The sequence below is a fragment of the Erigeron canadensis genome, chromosome 8 (assembly GCF_010389155.1).
Source record: "Erigeron canadensis isolate Cc75 chromosome 8, C_canadensis_v1, whole genome shotgun sequence".
NCBI classification, from domain to species: Eukaryota; Viridiplantae; Streptophyta; class Magnoliopsida; order Asterales; family Asteraceae; genus Erigeron; species Erigeron canadensis.
The window spans coordinates 47535238-47556224 of NC_057768.1; the positions used below are offsets into that span (position 1 = coordinate 47535238).

A 20987-nucleotide genomic window follows, 5' to 3' on the forward strand; every position below is an offset into this window, starting at 1 on the left:
TCAAGTCGCGTGCATCTTCCCTTAGTTAAGGTTTACTGTAAGACGTACACTCTGTTTGCTGACGCCAAGTTGTAGCTTTGTATAGTAACTAGACTAGATTTTGGTCCAATTAGAATTAAATTATTCGAATTATGTGATTTTGAGTAGTTTCTTCATTTGCTTTCTTGTTGCATCAAAATATAAACATCAGTCGAGATCTACAATATCATAATGCTAAAATAGATAGGATAGAAACATAAGGCAATTTCGATAATTTTAAATAGTAATGAGAAAGCAATAATGCAGGCTATTAAAATTGTGGATAATAAATTACTCGTAATAATCATAACCTCATGAAAGTTAGGACATTTATACAACTATAAGTTGGATCAGAATCTTTGTTTCTAGTAAGATTGTTTTATCATCAAGACATTAATTATAAATAATAAAACACTAAAACCTCAAACACGATGGATAGATGGTAATCGGAATGATAAATAACTTTGATTTCATAATGCAAGAAGCTCAGTTTTTCTGTAGTACCCAACTTTTTGCCTAAGATTATGTAAAACTAAATTTTGAGCAAGAAAATTTTGCAAAACTAGCATACTCGGTACTAGCAATGCCTACCTCATCCAAGTCCTCTTGCACTACCAATGCCAGTTCATCATACGTGGCAAAACAACTGGTGGATTAGCTAAACCTGACACTACATTTACTGCTAACCGCAAGCCATAGCCACATGTCTCCCTTTAATCCGACAGGACCGACACTACCAATTCCCGTTCATCCTACGTGGCACGTGTCACACTGTGCTAGTGCCAGTTTTGGTGATTTGAACAGATCTGATACTGCTAATGCTGGTTTTGCAAAAAAATATATATATATTTGATCAAAATTTGTTTTACAAAATCATACGCAATTATGCCTCATTTGCCACAAAATTCGTTATATTCAAGTAGAAGATTGTGGAGAAAATAACTACTGTAAACTGTGTATATATGCCAAAAAAAAAGAAACTCTGTAGAATCAACTTATTTGTTGCAGTGATCTTTGCAACTCACAGCTAACATATATCACACTTGCAGGCTTGCAGTAGTGACCAAAGACCATCACACTTAGCAATGGTTAGCAAGTCCCATTTGGCCATTTGCACTGTAAACTATGAAATGCTTTTAACTTTACTTGACTAAATAGTATGTTTAAACATTAAGTATTTATCCAACACCTTTTTCCAATCGAATTTATGTCTTTCCGACACATAAACAGAAACCACACATAAACAGAAACTAAAAGAGAAGTTTCTCGATTAAGTATCTTGAAGATCAAATATGAAAAATCAAATATCAAAATGATTTAAAAGGAATATCACAATTATGTACGGATATGAAACATAATCTATAAACAGAGGAAAATGGCAAGTGCCAATCAACAACAATTTCATAAAACAAGATTACGCCATTTGACTGATAATCATCTTTAGGCTGGCCTAGTTATTGATTGTACATTACATCTGATGCTACAGGTTTTATTTTATTTGTTGGGGTTCAACTAACCATATATAAACCTCCCTTTTCAACACATTTTTTAGTTACAATCGGCAAGAATGGCACTAAAGATTTCTACAAGAATTAAGCCAAAAACCTTCTACTGTCTCTTCAACTTGAGAATTGAAAACGAAGGTCGGAAATGTTGTTGTAATATCCCTGCATTTTACAAATTTTACGCAACTACTTTAATCAAATAAGGTTTATTAATAAATCAAATTAAAAGGGTTTGTGCATTCATGTGTTAATGTCTATATATATCATTTCTTGATATGACATGTACCTTAGATAAGGAAGTGTCATTATCTTCAACAGGGAAGGGTTCTTGAATACAAAAGCATGCCATTCTGATTTGTCTATCTTTCCATCCCGGTCTCCATCCGCCTCTGAAAATGTCTGCTAAAAGAAAACTAAACTGTAAACATTATGTAAAACAAGACGTAAATCCTTATAAATAGTAACTTCATCTGCATATTATGATTTACTAGCTCATATTTTAATCGGTCCCAAGACCACACCCTGGATACTAGTTTTTTTTGCCTTAAAAATCTCACTACCAGCACGCGGAGAAAAACTCACATTGTCTAATATCATCTCAATGGTCTCATCAGCCAGTTTCAGCTCAGACTCCTGCAAACGTGCGACCAACATTTGCTTAACCTGCAAATGTAAAAGACGAAAATTTAAGAAGAGGAACGTATAAGATATGATCATTAATTTGGTAGACATATATTACCTTTAAAAAAAAGTAATTTACTGCAATAAAAAAAATATTAGAATAGATTAAGATACAAAAACAAGAATCTACATACCTCATGGCGCTCAATGAATCCCGTTCCATCCAAATCATAAAGCTTGAACGAAACTAAAAAGTAATCAAATTTATATGAGCAATAGGTTGCTTTCAAATTCCAATCTAGGCTATGAAAAATCTACTTACAATCAATTTTGTCCTCTAGTGGAGCTTGAGGATGGAAAACATTAAGTGATGTAACAAAGTCACCAAAATCAATGACCCCCTTATGCTTAACGTCAAAAAGAGAAAAAATCTGCGTATATCACTCTAGAAGTGTTAGATTTCATATGGAAACTGATACAGCACAACACTTACCGGTTCCTTGCAAAGAAAAGGCGATGCATATATATGTAAGTAATTGTATCATGAATTTAAGATCGGGAACAAGATTAAACATCATTAGCATACTATATTCCATGTCATATTAATTGATATAATACTAAACTGGAGAATTTTATATACCCCCTGGCCCCTTCTAAACTTATAAATTATCATATATACCCCAAACACCAGTTTTGCATTGCACACAATACAAGGTATAGTTCTGTAGGTTATGAATAGGGATTATTACCTATGGATGTAAGTGTTGTACATATCGATCGTATTGGCCGATATCTCGGTATCGGTATCAGGATCGGATGCTCAAGAAGACGAAATGGGTGAGATCGGCTCAAATATCGGCCAACGCTAGTCAACCATGGGATATCGGCCAATTATCGGGAATCTCAGTCAATATCGGTCAAATATCGGCTTGGATCACTCGGTCGAGGTCAACAAAAGTCAATTTTTTATATAATTTTTACGGTCTTTAAAAGGAACCCTTTTTCAATGGGAAGTGATATTAGTACCACAAATAGTGACTTATTTACCACACTGTACAACTTTTATAACATATTGTACAAGTCAGTAAAACACATATGTGGTAAATTTATCAATTGTTGTGGTACGAATATCACTTCCCTTTTTCAATTAAACAAACCCTCTATGTTTACTTTTAAAGAATTATGTTAATGTTTTGAGACAATTATTTTTTATATTTGAATAATTATGTATTGTTTTTTGACAATTATGTTTAAATTTCAAATTAATTTCCTAGATATTTTTAATATTCTATTACATATAAATTCATAATTACTATTTTTATATATAAATTTCCCAATTCGATATCTCCCCGATATTTCAAAAACTCCTGTCTCCCCACCTTGCCGATCCGATCCCGATCCACGAGTTCCACAACCTTTTATTGTAACCAACTATGGCCAAATGTCTATGTTAAGTAAAAATCTTGTAAAATGTCTATGTCATGTAATGAACTTTCAAATCCCGATTATTAAGTGTAGCTGACCAATTAAAAACTTACACGTTGCAGCTTATATGGTTGCCACATATATCCGGATACATCAAATAACCAGGATTTCAAAGTTAATTACATTATATAGACATTTACTATAAAAGGTTCATCTGCTTAATAAAACTATTTTCATAAAACTAGAAACCAACACATACAGTACAAATCACTTCTTCGGGTCAACAAGATATTGAAAAACCTCCGAAAACGAGAAATTCATAAAGTTATTTTCATAGCAGAAAGTAAATTGCAGGATCACCATACCTTGTTTGCAAACAGGTTCTGTTTCTTTTTGTTCTTGAACAAAGCTAATAAGAATTCTTCCTACAAATGCAGAGAAATTGCAACATTTAGATGCATTGCTATCTGAACATATACAAATGTTCATGTTAACTTGAGATGAAGGGATGAACATAAAAGCAACCTTGTAATGGCATGCAAGATAAGTACCGTATGTAATCTCATAAGGCTCAAGTGGGTAGTAAAGAATTAAAGAAAAGTATGAGCAAGAAGCAATGACGATAACTAAGACTATCAAAATCCTCAACAAGCTAAAACATCATTAATAGACTACAATTAACCCCTGGATATGTACTGAACTAGAAATTCGGACAATATATATATATTACCTTGCTAATTAGCCCATCATCAACTACGGAACTGCTTATGCTCTTGAATAGCTCAAATAATGCTTCAACTTCACTAACACTGACTGCATAGAGAAACCCAATTAATAAAAACAGACCAGTTTTTTTTTGTATCACTACACATAAGTTTTAAACAGACCTAACAACTTAAGGACCAGAAATGTTCCAATCAATTAATTTGGGGTACTTACAAGCTGTTTGAGAAGCAAGAGTCACTGGGTCGTCATGGCCAGGAACCCGATTACCCACGGCAGAATAGCAACAGCCCATTGAGATAAAAAGATCAGCAGTGCAATATTACAAGCATAACGAGGATTCACTGCTATCAATTATCAGAATCATCTCAACCTTTATATTATGAAACATTGAAACCCAAACAAAATGAAAGTGATCAGTCGGGAAATACGACTACAGCAAACCAAATTAAGGTGTGTTATCTTCATAAAAAAGATCCTAAAATCAAACTTTTACAATTTGTCTACACAATGAACTAGAAACTTAACCACGTACAGCATATATCAGTTCAATCGCCCCCCTCAAATACCACTATATAGGACAAATTAAAGTCCCTCTGATTTTATAAAATCTAGCTGAGTCAGTGAGTCACTATATATATCAAACACAAAAATTATTAAGTGATCGACTTAAACCACATTTTTGTAAAAAGCTCTTTTTTGACGTTCCTCAAATTACGACAATATCTATCATCCTATTTATAAAAACATTATCATAAAAACATAGTTAAAACTAATCTTAAACAAATCCAAGAATCATCATATATATGACGAGATTAGAACAAACTTCGTATTGCAATATATAGATTACAAACAAATTAGCAAATACGAGTATATAGCAATGTGGAAGATATATAGTACTAAGAACATGTATAAAATAAATACGAGTAGATGAATATGAATTCGTACCGGCGGGGAGGTAAACGCCACCCTAACGGAGAGACGTGATTTATTGTGGACGGCGGAAATCACCGAAAAAGGTGGGTGGGGGGAAGATTAATTATGCGGAGACTCGTATGTGTTTTTGTTGTGTTGTGTCACGAAATTGTCTAGAAAACCATGCACAACTAAAATATATAGATAGATGATTGGGCCGCAAAAGACGGCCACGTACTTATTACGTCATTCTTTCGAAGCATTTTGGGCCGTTAGTTTTTTCTCAAAAAAATAAGGATTTTTTTTGTTTTTTTTTTTTTTTTCATCTTTGTACATAAATAGGAGGCTATCGTGTTGTGTTTTTATGTTTATGTTTATTTTTATTTTTTTATTGCAGGTTTTAAAAATTTCATATAATTGTATCGAAAAGTAACCAAACCCATTTAATAAACAAGTCAATGAATTTTCATTATCTATGAATTTGGTTTTCGGGTTTGATCGGTCCAGTTTAAGCCGCACCTGGTTTTGAGGGAACTCATCCCTAAGCAAAAAAAGAAAAAATAAACAATATCCATTACAATTTACATATACTCTAAGGCCTAAGCAACTCTATATTTGGGCTTTTATATGGATTGAATATGATGCATGTCACAAGAATTGGACCTATCTAAATTGAGCCCAACTTTGATTATTAAAAAAAGCATACTTTCTAAATTTGGTCAAGATTTGATCTTGCAAAGGTTGGAGTTTTTTTCCTACCATTTAAGTGGATTGAAATCACCCTCTCTACTTACATTTTATCCTCCTCAATACCGTTGAGGTATTAAGGTTCAAAACCCGCAAAAATACGGTACCGAACAATTTCTTTCCTTTATCTCTCTTTTTCGTACTTTCTGAGTTTCTTCTAAATTACTTTCTCGATCTACCCGTTTAAAGAAAAAGTGTTTGCACTTTGAGTAGAAATCGCAACCGGTGAGTGGGTAATTAGTTTCATCATTGAATATATTCTATTCTTTCTAGTAATTATCATTGAGATAAACAACTGGTCAAATGCTAAAAGATCATATTCACACTAAGCACCATATCCCCATTAGTATTTAAGCTTGCTATTTCTCTTGAGATTTTCAATATCTGCAACTCTTTTTTCCCTTCAATAGAGTTGTTAAACATTTTATGTTGTACGGCTTGTTTTATTGACTAAAGTTTAGAATATATATTAAGGAAAGCAATTCCCTTGCATCTTTTGTCTGTTACTTAAAGTCGAATGTATTTAACCATGAATACATGATTTTTTAAATAAAAGGTCTCAAGTTAAATCACATAGAGACAGGGGTTTTCTGGTTTCTTCTGAAATTGGAGTTGAGTATATAAAAAAGCATGTTGTTGAGCTCAAATTTACGGTTAAAAAAAAAACCACATGAAAAAACTTTTTAATTATGTTAAAAAAATAGTTCGGAATCAAATACATACATGAATATCTTTTATTAAACTTATATATATATATATAGATCTAAGTTAAAAGATTGGTTTCTTCAAATAACTTAGAATTATAAAAATAAACATCTTATAAATATGATATCAAAATATTCATCTAATTATCTTGTGCAATAATGTTTTGTATTTATGATACATTAAAAATGGCATCGTGGGCCTCTACAGACAGAGTCAAATGACGGGCCAATAGTGATGATGATGTTGCAATGTCCACGTAATGCTAAATAAACAAACTTTAATTCTTAAATTAATTAATTAGAATTGTACAAAATAGTGTAGTCAATAGCCATTTTATAGTTTAATAATGCTGCCAATCTATGATCATAATTTTATAACAGTTAAAATGCTAAGAAACAATCTTATTAATTGAATATTAGTATACTAAATCAGATAATAACAACCGACTAACAATAAAAAGGAATAGTTATTACAAAGAGGTTGTTATGATGATCAACAGCCATTTGTTTTCATGTTTTTATATCATATATAAACTGTTTGTTTGTATTTTAAAATTTTTAATTTATAGTTTATTTATAATATATTGAACCCGTGGGTTATGATATTAAAATAAAAAAAGGAGCTTTGAAATAATTTATTAATACATTGTTGATGAATGATAATACTAATTGCTACTCGTATTTTACAATGTCAACAAGTCCTTTTGTATGACAACTTGACAACAATTGTTTATATGTCGATTTGAAGGGTCTTTTTCTTTTCTGTTTCTTCCATATTTCCTTCGGTTACACAATTTGATTCATAATCAAAAATAGCAATGTTTATGTCTATAGAACGACAAAATATCTTATCTTTACTTTTAAATTACATGAATATTTGAGTATCTAAATATTTTTGAAACTTCCACAGCCAAATATAATAGTTCATTCTATGAATATAATAAGTGAAACTCTATAGTAGGTTGACACCATTCGACATACGAGCTACATCCTCTATTGTTTTGAGAGAAAATCTATTCTAGATTTGAGAATATAAATACTTTATTGTTTTCATTAGTGTAAATATATTCTATTCTATAAATAAATAAAATGGAAGAAAAATATTAACAATAATTGTAAAATTCTACACAAAACTTTATCCAAAATACACTTTTTACTTACTTGCCGTTATGAAAAGTGTAGACAGAAACATAAAATAAAAGTGTCGTAGTCAAAAAACACTTTCAAGTTGAAATAGATTGTGTTAAAAAATACCCAGATGCTTATTAAAAAAACCTCTTGAAAAGAAAACCACCCTCGTTAGATCCTTTGAATTAGAACTTGATTTCTAACTTCTAAGCTACTCATTTAAAAAGATTTTATTACTATAACAATGACCCCTTTCTATATGTAATACAACATTACAACCTTTATAAACCAAAGTATCTCTCTCTCTCTATATATATATATCTAAACTAGATTTATATATCTCATAGTATATCACAATCTTCTTTATTGACATACTTTTTTCTGGGTATTGTTTAATCTGACTTGTTTTTTGTGGGTTTTGAAAATAAAGTGTTAATTTGGCCTTTTATAAGAATTTCTTGAAAACTTGTGCTCTGCAATGGAAGAGAAATATGAGCCATTGAAGGAACTTGGTTCTGGGAATTTTGGAGTGGCGAGATTGGTTAGAGATAAGAAAACTAAAGAGTTGTTTGCTGTCAAATACATTGAAAGAGGCAAAAAGGTATAAACTTTATTATCTTTTTGCTTATTTGATGTTATATATCACCAATACCGAGAGGTGAGAGACTGCTTCTAGTTTAAGCTTATTTAGTTGATAGTTTATATTTTATTTAGCACTTTCTGCTGATACTGGCTAATGAGTTTTGTTTGAATTTGTGTATAAACTCACCTTTTCAGTTAGGATATTTTTCTTTACTGAAAAAGACCATCAAAGAACAACTATTTTTCCTTAGTTTGGTTTGTATATTTTTCTTACAAGAACATTATGGAGTTAACCCTTTTTGTATTATCACATAAAAGTATCTTTAAAGCTTGTTAAAAATGGAAACTTTTTTTCTTAGACCAGCGTTTGACCATCTTCAAGTCAACCAAGTTTCAAAGTTTTGAGCTTTCTTCCTTGAATTACCTTTTTTATCTGTGAAGTTAACAACCGTTTAGAAGTATGATTTCAACAGATTGGATTTTAAGGAAAGCATTAAACATTTAAGCTATGACATTAAGCTTGATAATTCTCTTAACGAATTGAAAGGCCATTTTAGAACTTGAAGATGATCATGTAGAAGACAAAGGGAAAACATTACTATGTGTAGAGATTGAAGATCACATGTAGATTGTTAAGTGTCCACTGTAGTGAATGCACCCCCGAGGAAGGCGAGTATGCCTAACTGGGGTACCCGTGACCATTACGAACCTTTTCCGGACGTCTGACCACTTGACCACCCTGGCGGTGGTTTAAGTGTACACTATTATATCCAGTGTAATTGAACTTAAACTAGTACCTAGTAGTTGGCTAGTTCCACCGGCTGAGACCTGTTGCATACTTTTCATCGCTAACTGCTAAGTTCATTATGTTGTGTCAGATTGATGAAAATGTCCAGAGAGAGATCATTAACCACAGGTCTTTAAGGCATCCAAACATCGTCAGATTTAAGGAGGTAAGTGCAATGTTTTGAGCTTTTAATCCATTTAGGACTAAAAGTAGTAGTATGTTGACAACTTGACATGAAGATCATGTATTCATGTGTCCAAATTTCCGCATTTGGGATGAAAGGTGACTTGTTGAACATCAAAATATGTTCTTATCATTGACATTTAGACATGTAAATCTCTATGTGGCAGGTTTCTTTAACTCGGTCACATTTGGCTATAGTCATGGAATATGCAGCTGGTGGGGAACTCTTCAGTAAGATCACCAGTGCTGGCAGATTCAGTGAAGATGAGGTTGCCTATATATTTATCGTTACTATATTTGCATATCTGTATTACTTTGTTTCTAAATCGTCGCCAGTGAAGATGAGTTACAGCTAGAATATCGTTTTCTTGAACACAGGCTCGGTTTTTCTTCCAACAACTTCTATCAGGAGTCAGCTACTGTCATTCCATGGTAAAAATGATACTATCTTTATGCCCATACGAATTAAGATTAAGATAATGCACATTTAGCTTCTTACATTGTTCTTTATTTTCAGGAAATTTGTCACAGGGATCTGAAACTAGAGAATACTCTCCTAGACGGGAGTCCAAGCCCACGTCTCAAAATATGCGATTTTGGTTATTCAAAGGTTTACTAATACGCAAATTGTCATCTCTCTAAGTAAAGTTTGTGTTCCAAATTATCCAGTTCTTTATTTCATAATTGTGTTTGTGTATTGTGTATTGTGCAGTCTGGTTTATTGCACTCGCAACCAAAATCTACTGTTGGAACACCAGCTTACATTGCCCCGGAGGTTCTGTCTCGGAAAGAATATGATGGAAAGGTATTTTCGTTTGCTGTGCTTGTTATGTAATTGAAGGTTTGATATTTGTTTCGTTAATCAAATCGTGAATCTTGTATGTGTTAGATTGCAGATGTTTGGTCCTGTGGGGTGACTCTGTATGTTATGCTTGTTGGAGCTTACCCTTTTGAGGATCCAGAGGATCCTCGGAATTTCCGTAAAACTATTGGGGTAAGATTTCTTTGACTTTCAGGTCAAATATACTACTTTTAGATTTGAAATTGACGAATACCTAGTTACATATTCAGCCAATAACTTTAACCTTTTCTTTTCGATTTCAAATTTGAAATGTCTGTTAATTGTTTTACCAGAAATATAATATCTCAACTCAAGTTATAAGCTTTGGAAATTCTTTCATATGACTTTCTAAGACGAATTGCTTTTTCATGATAACTTGTGATCTTTATATGATGAAATCGTATTATTCTTGTTTATTAATTGTAAATATTAATATCATTGTTCTTGGCAGAGAATCGTGAGTGTTCAGTACTCAATACCAGATTATGTACGTGTCTCTGCTGATTGTAGACATCTTCTTTCACATATATTTGTTGCCAACCCCTCCAAGGTGCCTCCTCTCCCAATATCTGTTTCTTTTTGAGTCACCATTTTTAGTTTTGTACTGCTAACACAAAAAAAAGCAATGTTTATACTTGTGTGATAATTGAATCTCAAGGGCTGTTTGCATTTGTGCGTTGGAACGAATTATATGATTTGTGCGATTTGAAGTTGCATTAATCAGTTCTAATGTTTGGACAAACAGACCCGGATAAACAGTTTTGAATAATTTAGTTTCACACTAGCTGTGACAATATTGTGCAAAGCGTCAAAATCACTGTCTCCTTTTCCTAAGAAAGTGTTTATGTTATATTGTTTTAGAGGATCACAATTGCGGATATCAAGAAACATCCATGGTTTCTAAAGAACATGCCGAAAGATTTGGTTGAAGGCGAGAAAACAAACTATGAGAATGCAAGCCGTGACCTGTCACTGCAGAGTGTTGACGAGATCAACCGGATCATACAAGAAGCGAAGGTTCCTGGTGAAGGCTCTGCAACTACTGGTGGCCAGGTAGACATTGGCGGGTCACTAGATCCTGACGAGGAGGAATTCGATTTGGAGAATGAGATTGACTATAGTGGAGACCATTCTGGCCATATCTGACGATAATTTATCTAACCAAAATCTCTTACGTTTGTATTGTTTATATTTCTGGACTCGACATTCATATGATTTCATAATATTTATGTAATGGACAGAATAAATTATGAAATTGAAGTCGTGAGTTTATTATGATAGATATACGTTACACATATATGATTAATCTTGTCTAAATTCTAGACTAAGCTTGAATTGAAATCAATCTGGGCATTTGGTTTTCTTCAAATGGAGTTATACAAATTGATTTTTCGTTTAAACATACTCTCCACAACACATACACTTTAGTATGATTTGAAACAAATTTAGGTTTGGTAAAATTGGAAACATCTCAGATCTCTCCGAACATGCTGAAAGTAAGGCATTTTTCATAGATATTATTCCTTTAAAACTCGTCATTAGCTACCATCAACGCCAGAGACCCGTACTTTATAAATTTATTTTACAAATTGAATTTATTTTTGGTTGATGGGTATGAGATTAGAAGAATGAGTTAGATTACCATTTAGATTGTTTGGTTAATAGGTGTTGTTTTGAGTAATAGGAATCAAACCCACCCTTTTAGACAACTCACAACCCATCATCATTGTTGGTGGGTTTATAAAACACATCTGGACTCCCACAATTCCACAAATATATATTGTAATTCCAATGATTCCTAACTTCCGACCAAATACTTTTAATCTATCTTCATATGTATAGAAACCTTATACATTGCTACCAACTAATGTTAGAACAAACTACAGTTTTTTATTGATTAACTCAATCGCTTTTACACATGATAAGGAAAAATATATACCTTATAAAGAGATTCATCACTTCATCCAACCTAAACACTGAGCAGTGTAAACCATAATAAATGCATCTTAATTGAAATCAAATGAAATTGACAATTTAAATGAGTTTGATTAGTGCACACATGTATTCTACCTAAAACAAAAGCGTACCACTAGTCCATAATAAAATATAAACTTTCTGATTCAATGTGCTCAATCAAACTCTAAAGAGCATCATGACAGTGTTTAAAAAGATGATCAACGGTAGTGTGAGGCTGAACAACAATTCTATGATGAGTGAAAACCAAGCAAATGTAACCTCAGCAAACAAAACTTTTGAGTAATAATGTAAGTTAAAAGGCATGGGAAAGTATTTAATAGCTTCAAATATCCTCATAAAATATAACTACAAAATTCCACATTAAAACAGACACCCAAAACTCCATGTGGGGTAAAAGAAATTATGCAAAAGAGGATCACCAACGGAACTACATCTCTTGTTCAAGCACCGATGACCTCAGTTACTTCTGGCTCTGGCTCCTCTGCAGGCCTGTCCACCTTAACACCTATGTCTTCTGAATAATCACCATGAACCTATACATACATAAACATGATTAAAGTTGTAAGTTTAATGAAAAAAAAAAAGCCATCAAAAGTCAGATACGAAGGTGTCAACAAGGAATGGTTTCCACTCCTGAGAATACAACTTACCTCCATTAATTTGCCGATATCAAATTTTGGCGCCTTCAAGATCTTAACCTTGCGAATAAAGACATTTTGTAGAGGGTAGATGCTAGAAGTAGCCTTCTCAATCTCTCGGCCAATTGACTCTGGAATGAATTTCTGCACCAGCTCTTTCAGGTCACAGGATTGTGCCTGGGTTACCATTATCTCCCTCATTTTGCGACGAATCTAGAAAATACACGTAATAACCGAATGACCACATTATAGCAGATATAATTCATCATCCACACCATATAATCAACTAAAACATTAGGGACAAAAAGGTTTCAAATTTATAAATACTTGCCTGTTTGATCTGGCTTGACTGAGCATAGCAAGTCCTCTTCACCTGGTTGGCACGCTTCTTGGTGAAGCCAATGCAAAACATCCTCAAAGTATAGTTGTCAGTTGTCTTCACATCAACATGAGCCTCAATCAAAGACTGCCATTTCTTTACAAGAGATCTCAATTTGTCGGTAGTGAAGTCCATACCCTAGAATATAAATCCCAAGGTTAAATCAAACACACATATATAATTAAATGTGGCCAGCTAATAAATCTAAAATATATATTAATGTTTTGTGGTACCCAAAAGTTGGTCAAGACGTTCTTTCCTTGAACATCCTCGGCTCTCAAACGGATCTTTCTGTATGCATGATCCTCATCATTTTGCAAGTCAGCCAAAGATACCTCAAACACACGATGTTTAAGACCTTCAGAAGCAATCTGATAACAACAAACAACTTATTTAAGTTACTGATAACTAATCCCTTATAGAAAGGAATACATGCAAGAAGTCGAAAGTATTACTCCTATGATCATTTAAAAGATTAGAGAAGATTATGACATGTAGTGTCCAAGAGCAATGTAGTTTATAGAATTGGCAAATATAGAGTCTAAATACTAAACTCCTCTAACCGAATTTCCTCATAAAAAATAATGAACTTATCTAAACATCAATATATGCACATTGTAAGCACTAGCAAAACTCAAAATACTTGCAACCCTTCCGCCATGAGTTTCAATGTAGCAGTACCTCGTACATACTTCTAAAATTTCAACGCCTACTCATACATGCCACTTCTTTTCCAAAACCTTAATTACTCCCTCGGTCCCAATTAAAATGTCCAAATTTGACTTGTTTAGTCTTTCTTCTCTAATTTTGACCGTAAGTGTTTTTGATTGTATAAAATAATAGCTAATGAAAGTTATATCAATGAAAAATACATCTAAAGCTCAATCTATCTATATATTTTACATCAAGTATTGCATTACACAAACAAAAAATTTACAGTCAAAATTGCAAAAGAAAAACTTCAAAAGTCAAAATTGGACATTTAAATTGGGACGGAGGCGCCAAGTTTGACATTCAAAGTGGTGAATTAAAGGTCTACTATGATTTTTAGTGCATTAGATCACCACAAAGGTCTAAATATACAACGATTTCAAAGTGATAAGACTTCAGCCAAAAACAATCATTAATTCTCAAACACATATAAGATGCAAAAACTCCAAGAAAAACCTCTATTCCAAATAATGAAGTCTTTTAATATCGATACAAACAATGTAGCAAAAAAAAAAAGTTATAACATGAAGGTGATAACAAAAACACAACTTTAAAACGACAATATCAGATTTAGAAAAATTACCTTAGTACCCTGAGTACGAGAAACAAGGGTTTTGCCGACATTTCTAGTGGTGAACAGTGATGGTGCCTTGATATCATACCAATCTTTCTTTGAGAATGGATCAGCTCTGTTACATACATACATACATACATTATATATATAAATATTTATATCACAAAACTATACGTATGTCTATTGTTGTAATACAAAAAAATAAAATAAAAAAGACTTACGCTTTCTTCTTTCCACCCTTCTTTCCCTTGGAAATCCTCTTGTTTTTTCTGCAAATATTTCAAAACCAAAACAAATAATACATTATTAAAATATATAATTATATAGAATTAGAAAGATAATGTGTTCAATGTGAGAGATTACCCAACAGCCATTTTCGAGTTATGGGTGTGTAGAGAAAGGAAGAGAAAAGGGGCTGCGCAGAAATACCAATTTAACAGCCTCCAAAACCCTAATTTCGTTGTGATATATATGGTTCTAGATAAGTTCCATGTTTGACCCTTATTGTTTCGAATGTATGTCTTTTAAAGGGCAAAATTCTTTCTTTGTTTTTTATTTATTTATTTATTTATAATTTGAGCAAGAAACTTTAAATTACCACTACTTTATTTAAATACACCAAATAATATCATTACCAACATTTGATAACTTGTTTTGTATGATAAACTTCAAAACTACTATAAATATCACACAAGTTTTCTATTTTGAATATTTGATTTTGCGGTATGATATGGGACCAAACTCATAATAATAGGTATTGAACTGGTTTTGATCGAGTTTTAGTTTTTAGATACTAAGTCAATTTATTTGATTTAAGTTTTAGTTTACTTGATGTATGTTTTGATCGATATAAGTTTAATACAAGTTTTAGTTTTTGGATACTTGAGTCAATTGAGAGAAAAAAAATTTAAATGAATTACAACTGAAATATGATGATACATTTCTTGTAAGTTAAAATTTTGTGGAATACTCTTATAAGAAAATGTTTAAAAAAAACATAGTTTCTATTTTTAAAGTTGTTAAAAGTCCTAAAATAAATAGATTTTGGTATTCAAGAAAGGTTGAAGAAAAAACATCAACTTCATCCGATTTTTGATAACAAAAAAAATTTGTTTTAAACGAATTTTAAAAAGCGTTAATCTTTTTCAATTTTTTTTTAACAACGGGTGGGAAGGTCGTTCCATCGAGCTGAACAGTATCATACAAACGAGCAGTATGCTCAGGGTTTGAGGCGCCTTACACCGTTGGTACCCCCAAAGGGAATTCATTTTACGCTAAAGAGGTAAATGCCTGAAGTCAATGCGGAATACAAGATTCGATCATATGAACTCCAAGCCAACATTAACTTCTTGACACATCAGCATTAACTTTTCATCCTTTTTTAACTTTTTCTTTTCCCTTAACCATTTACTTATCATTTAAATTTTATTTGACTAAAAATACAATATAACTTAATTTTTAAGTTTTAACCAACATGTCAATAGTGGAAGAGTACAAAACATTCACCACCTACCATTCACCACATATAAATTCATTTTAATAATATAGTACTCTATCAAGCTAGGGTAAGAGTAATAAAGATTGGCTAGTGATACATATGACGTCACCGATTATTACTTAACTGACGTGATTAACAGATTGGGTTTAACGGTTTCACCACTTTCACCTCTCATATCATTTTACTTCACTTACTTTTTTTTTTTTTTTTTTTTTCATATAAGCCTTACAAAGGTCTAGAGGGGAAAAGAACAGCACATGTGCCAATATGTTGTTTAAAGTATCAAGTTGCTATTTGGGAACAAAAGTGTCACAAGGAACCTATTTTTCATTGACCAAATTAGGCACCAACAATACTCGTGTTAGGTTCTTCCTATTCTATTTTTACACTCAACCGTTACCACTAAAAACAACCAAAACCCTGCATCAATTTTATTTTATAAAATACAATTTATTTATTTTATTTTATATCAAAATCCTCCATGTCTCTGCACACACTCACCACCAACTTCCCTAAATTCAAAAGTATTTATACATATTTAAGTCATATGAATATAATGAAACAGTCTTGGTCAAACTGTTATAATTCTCTTCAAAATTGACATCAAACCCCACAATCTAAACTCAAAACTAATCAAAATCCGTCCTGGGTTCTGTTTAATACTGACCAAACCCAAATGGGTCGGAGGCAGATCGACTCCGAACCGACCCGGTGGGTCTCACTGACCCTGTTAACGATGGGCATGTTTTCATGTTTTCTTGTTTACATGTTCATGTCAACGATGTTGAGACCCAATGAAGAGATCAAATATTTGTCAAATTCAGAAACTGAATCTATAACAATGGAAGGAAATGATGATGGTGGGTGTTGCAGAGGGGTTGATAATTTGGAATTGTGGGGTGCCGCTGTTAAGTGGGGTTCAGATTTCAAGTTTAATTCTTCAGTTGAATGTTGTGATGCTTGTAAGGCTATGTGTAATGGTAAAGATGGGCCTTGTTTGTGTGATTCTTGGGTGTTTTGTGGGAATCCTGAGGTTTGTGGGTCAAAATTAGGGGAGGTGAGTTGTGATCTTGGTCTTTGACTTTTTGATTTTGGGTATTATTGTTAATTTAATTGTTATTAGGATGTTAACAACTTGAAATTTGAAAGTGATAGATTGTGTTAGAAGTTTTTTCAGCGTAGTTTTTGAAGAGTTAACTTTGTGCGTTGTTTTGCTTTTGCCATGTTTGACTCATGCTTTGAGTAAAGTTGAAAAATTGATATGTTGTTTTTTGTTTTTTTTTTAAGTGAAGGATAGTGTTTTAACTTTTAAGCTGTCAATGACTTAAGAATACGATTTAGCAGAATGGTTGTTCTGTTTTACCCTATACTATTTTCTTTCAAAGAGTGTGTTTTTCGGAATTGTAGTCTATATTGGATTTCATGTATCATAGAATAAAAGCCTAGCAATGACAATAGGATTTAACTTCTTGTTCCTAAACCATGAAAGGTCAGGTTGTTTTTTGTTGTTCGTCAAATTGAGATGTGTTCGTGATTCTTGATGGTAAGGGCTGTATTTAGGGCAAGTATAATAAATTAGCTCGTTCTAGTTGCAGGAAAAACGTGATCCAGAGTATATATTTGTTGTATCTAGATTTAGTGTTTGGTTCATCATCATAATTGTTCACAATGGAAGTACTATATTTAAAGAATAGATTCCATTCTTCAAGTAAATGACCTCCAAAAATTATGTATGTTCTTGTCTTAGTTTTTTTCACATCAAGTAATGAGATCCAAAATTATGTATTTTTTTTCTCATTACCTCTTATATTGCAAAATACAAACAAAAAAATGCTGAAACTTTATATTGCCTAATCAAATGTAATTAGTGATGGGTATATTGTTTTTTCTTGTCTTAAATGCCCTGTGGATAATTGAAGGCGCAGATGTGGGTTGCATTACTTTATTGAAGATGATATTATGGATCCATAAAGTAATTGTTGTAATTTTGTAGATGAATAGAACTTTGAATATACGTTCTTACACTTGCATGATTTTTGGACTTATGTGTTACACTCTCTTTTTCTTGGCAGTGCTGGTTGAAGAAACAAAAGGATCCTTTGGCTCCTGATAAGCAACAAATAGGAGAAAACACCATTTGGACTTCTGGCCTTATTTTTGGAAAAGGGGAGGTAATGTTACATGTTGATCTTTAGTATAGAATGACACCAGTTAATTGACATAGTGCATTTCCAAAGAATAAATGCATAATTTGGTATCACATGAACACAGCTAGCATCCTTATGTCTAGTGCTAGTATTCGTGCATTTGTCAACACATACTTGTAGATTAATCTCTTGCCTTTATGAGTCCCATTTGGCTTGTCTTATCATGTAATTTACAGTTACTCTGTATTTGAGAGCATCTATTTTTCATGGATTCTTGACTTTTAAGGTCGAAGTTATGAGTTCGTTAATCCAATATTGACAATCTTTCTACAACTCATGGTATTTATTTTATCTCAAAGTTTTTTTCTTTTTTTTTTTAACTTGAAAATTTTAGATCAATTTCAAAGTCTAAAAGCAGTTTGTTCTACCACTCTGTCAAATGCTGACAATTATTATGTACACGGGGAAGAATATTATTTGTATCTGAATACTTTAAAAATTTTCAACTGAAGCTATTGATTTACATGCATTTGCATCCTAAGGTTACAGTTCAGAATTTGATTACTAGTGGTATCTTGTTAGAACAGGCTCATGTGATAACAAAATGGTGCTGCCTTTGTACTTTATTTTCCTTGTTGCAGGGAATAGTGAAAATGGAAACAGAATATGGCAGTCTTCACATAAAGGTAAGCGCAAAGCCGCAAATTGTATAATTTTCCATATTTTGCATCTCCATTCAAGTTTATATGTTTCTTATTGTGTATTTAACACCAATGTTGCTAGTTAGAAGTTACGAATTATAATGTAGGGTTGGTTCTTAATTTTCTAGGAAAGACACGAGATATCATATCGAAAATTTAACTTAAATTATTGATTCATTTGACTTCAAAAGTCTGAATACATCCTTTGACAAAGTGGATACTATTAAGTGATTAATAGTCGGTTGATACCCTCATAAAAGTATTAGAAACAAAATCCGTGTTCTACAATCTACTGTTGCATTTTTGCCATTTCCTTTTTCTTCAGATTCGCTAAATTAGCACATGGTTTATATGCAGCTCCTCCCCGAATGTGCCCCACATTCTGTGATGTACATTCTTGAGTTGTTGACCATGCGTCATTGTGCGGGATGCCAGTTTTATCGAGCTGAAGGTCGTGGTCAAATTTGGGATTCACAAGGAAATCACCTGAAATCCGTAAGATATCTCCAAGCCTTTTCAAATTTACGTTCATGTATCCTGCTGTATCCTAGTAAAGCCCAAGTCTTTAAACTAAACCTTGTTACATTAAACTAAATTACTATATAATATTAGTTTCAATCAAAAATATGTTGACTAAAAATTCACATTATTTAATGTTCCATTGTCTCCGCACAAGGGTAATATCATTAATGATCCATAACCTCTTATTAGGCTTCTTTTGGACCTCCATTTGCATTGATTCAAGGAACACTTGAAGCTGAAGGAGTTGCATTTAAAAAGTTACCAACGGAGGAATGTCCAATAATCCAAAGGGGTTCAGTTGCGTGGGTAGGTTCCGGCCCAGAATTCTTTATCAGCCTGGCAAACCATGAAGAGTGGAAAAAGACGTACACAGTTTTTGGATATGTTCTTCCTGAAGACATGGAAATTGCAGAGAAAATTGCTACCCTTCCTACTGTACCAGATCTGTGGAACAATGTTAATGTATCAGTCTTGGAGAAACCAGTGTCTATCTCATTACGAAGGATTAACAAGGTTTCAACGGAAACTTAGTTTATTTCTGTTGCAAGTTTTTATCATTTTGCCATTAAATTCGTGGCTTCAAGTATAGTAATTCTTTTTTCCTTGTTATATCTAGAGCCTTGTTTTAAAGAGAATAAGTTTTATTATATCTTCTTTTCTTTCTTTTTTTATTTATTTATTTATGATTAGTAGATTCAAGAGGGTACTACTTAGTCGTATACATTATGGCTTGACCATAATAGTTTCCGTAAAATTCTGATAAACATTTTATTTACTACAAGGACATCAATTGACAAACTATAAATCCAAGCTACTTTCTCAGATTCACCATAGCGGCTATGACTTGGGGGCTGGGGCTCACAAAGCGAGTAGTTTTTGGATTAGTTTGTTCACAACAAAGGTGGGATCACTGAAGTTCATAAGAGCCAAAAAAAATAAAAAAATAAATTCAACAATATATCTTGCAGCAGGTCACGAGAAGTAAGAACTTGCAAGAGCTTTGTATCATTATATATATATATAATGATCCTAAATTTAACTACTACAGTATTACTTGGTTCATTTTTAATTGATTTGGTTGGCTAACAACAAACTTTGGTTAGCTTAGTTATAACAGTAATTTACAAAAATATATGCATGGAGTACAACTTCTCTTCTCTAGACTAAAGTTTTCTACTTTTTTCACTTCTACCATGAGACATTAGTTCTCTGCTTTTTGACAAAATTTCTTTGCCATTAGCTTTTCACACTCCAAAGTTTTCTTCTTCTTTCAATCTTCACTCTTCGAAAATCACTAATTCCTCGGCAACCAACACAGTCGGAACTGCTCGTGATAGCCAACGGTAAAAAAAAACGTAGGTAATTAACACTGATAACAACCGTTGGTAACACTCGACAATAACATCCACAGGGAACAAACAAAAAAAAGAACCACCGAGATTGACAGTCACAAACCTTGACCGCCACCGCCGGCCGCCAACTTCATCCGAATCTATAACAATGGCGCGCAAACACCACTGCAACAACCTCAAAATTCAAAAACCACATCTATACAGAAATCTATATAAGATATAGAAAGAGGGTGGTGTGCGGCACTGTGCCTATCGATAACACCACCAGGTTCTCCACTGATGGCGGTGATGAGGTTTACCTTCATGATA

General features: G+C 32.8%; 4 protein-coding genes across 4 annotated transcripts; 2 read left to right on the forward strand and 2 right to left on the reverse strand.

Annotated features, from left to right (window-relative positions):
- Positions 1–1552: 1552 nt before the first annotated feature.
- Positions 1553–5286, reverse strand: LOC122609760 (calcineurin B-like protein 9). Its single transcript, XM_043782702.1, has 9 exons — positions 5241–5286; positions 4509–4665; positions 4300–4382; positions 3935–3994; positions 2467–2575; positions 2339–2391; positions 2106–2186; positions 1810–1922; positions 1553–1685 (listed from the first exon to the last, which is right to left on the reverse strand). Exons 2-9 carry the CDS (start codon positions 4585–4587, stop codon positions 1592–1594), a joined length of 672 nt encoding a protein of 223 aa, XP_043638637.1. The 5' UTR covers positions 4588–4665; positions 5241–5286; the 3' UTR covers positions 1553–1591.
- Positions 5287–8054: 2768 nt separating this feature from the next.
- On the forward strand, positions 8055–11459 carry LOC122609759 (serine/threonine-protein kinase SAPK3-like). The gene is made up of 9 exons (XM_043782701.1): positions 8055–8387; positions 9247–9321; positions 9506–9607; positions 9717–9770; positions 9856–9948; positions 10051–10143; positions 10228–10332; positions 10631–10729; positions 11041–11459. Exons 1-9 carry the CDS (start codon positions 8265–8267, stop codon positions 11323–11325), a joined length of 1029 nt encoding a protein of 342 aa, XP_043638636.1. The 5' UTR covers positions 8055–8264; the 3' UTR covers positions 11326–11459.
- A 970-nt stretch (positions 11460–12429) lies between these two features.
- LOC122578109 (40S ribosomal protein S3a) lies at positions 12430–14921 on the reverse strand. Its single transcript, XM_043749991.1, has 7 exons — positions 14822–14921; positions 14680–14727; positions 14468–14573; positions 13407–13544; positions 13126–13311; positions 12807–13007; positions 12430–12689 (listed from the first exon to the last, which is right to left on the reverse strand). Exons 1-7 carry the CDS (start codon positions 14830–14832, stop codon positions 12597–12599), a joined length of 783 nt encoding a protein of 260 aa, XP_043605926.1. The 5' UTR covers positions 14833–14921; the 3' UTR covers positions 12430–12596.
- A 1518-nt stretch (positions 14922–16439) lies between these two features.
- LOC122578146 lies at positions 16440–19973 on the forward strand. The gene is made up of 5 exons (XM_043750041.1): positions 16440–17013; positions 18029–18127; positions 18745–18789; positions 19162–19299; positions 19516–19973. The coding sequence occupies exons 1-5, from the start codon at positions 16633–16635 to the stop codon at positions 19855–19857; spliced, it is 1005 nt and encodes a 334-aa protein (XP_043605976.1). The 5' UTR covers positions 16440–16632; the 3' UTR covers positions 19858–19973.
- The last annotated feature ends 1014 nt before the right edge of the window (positions 19974–20987 follow it).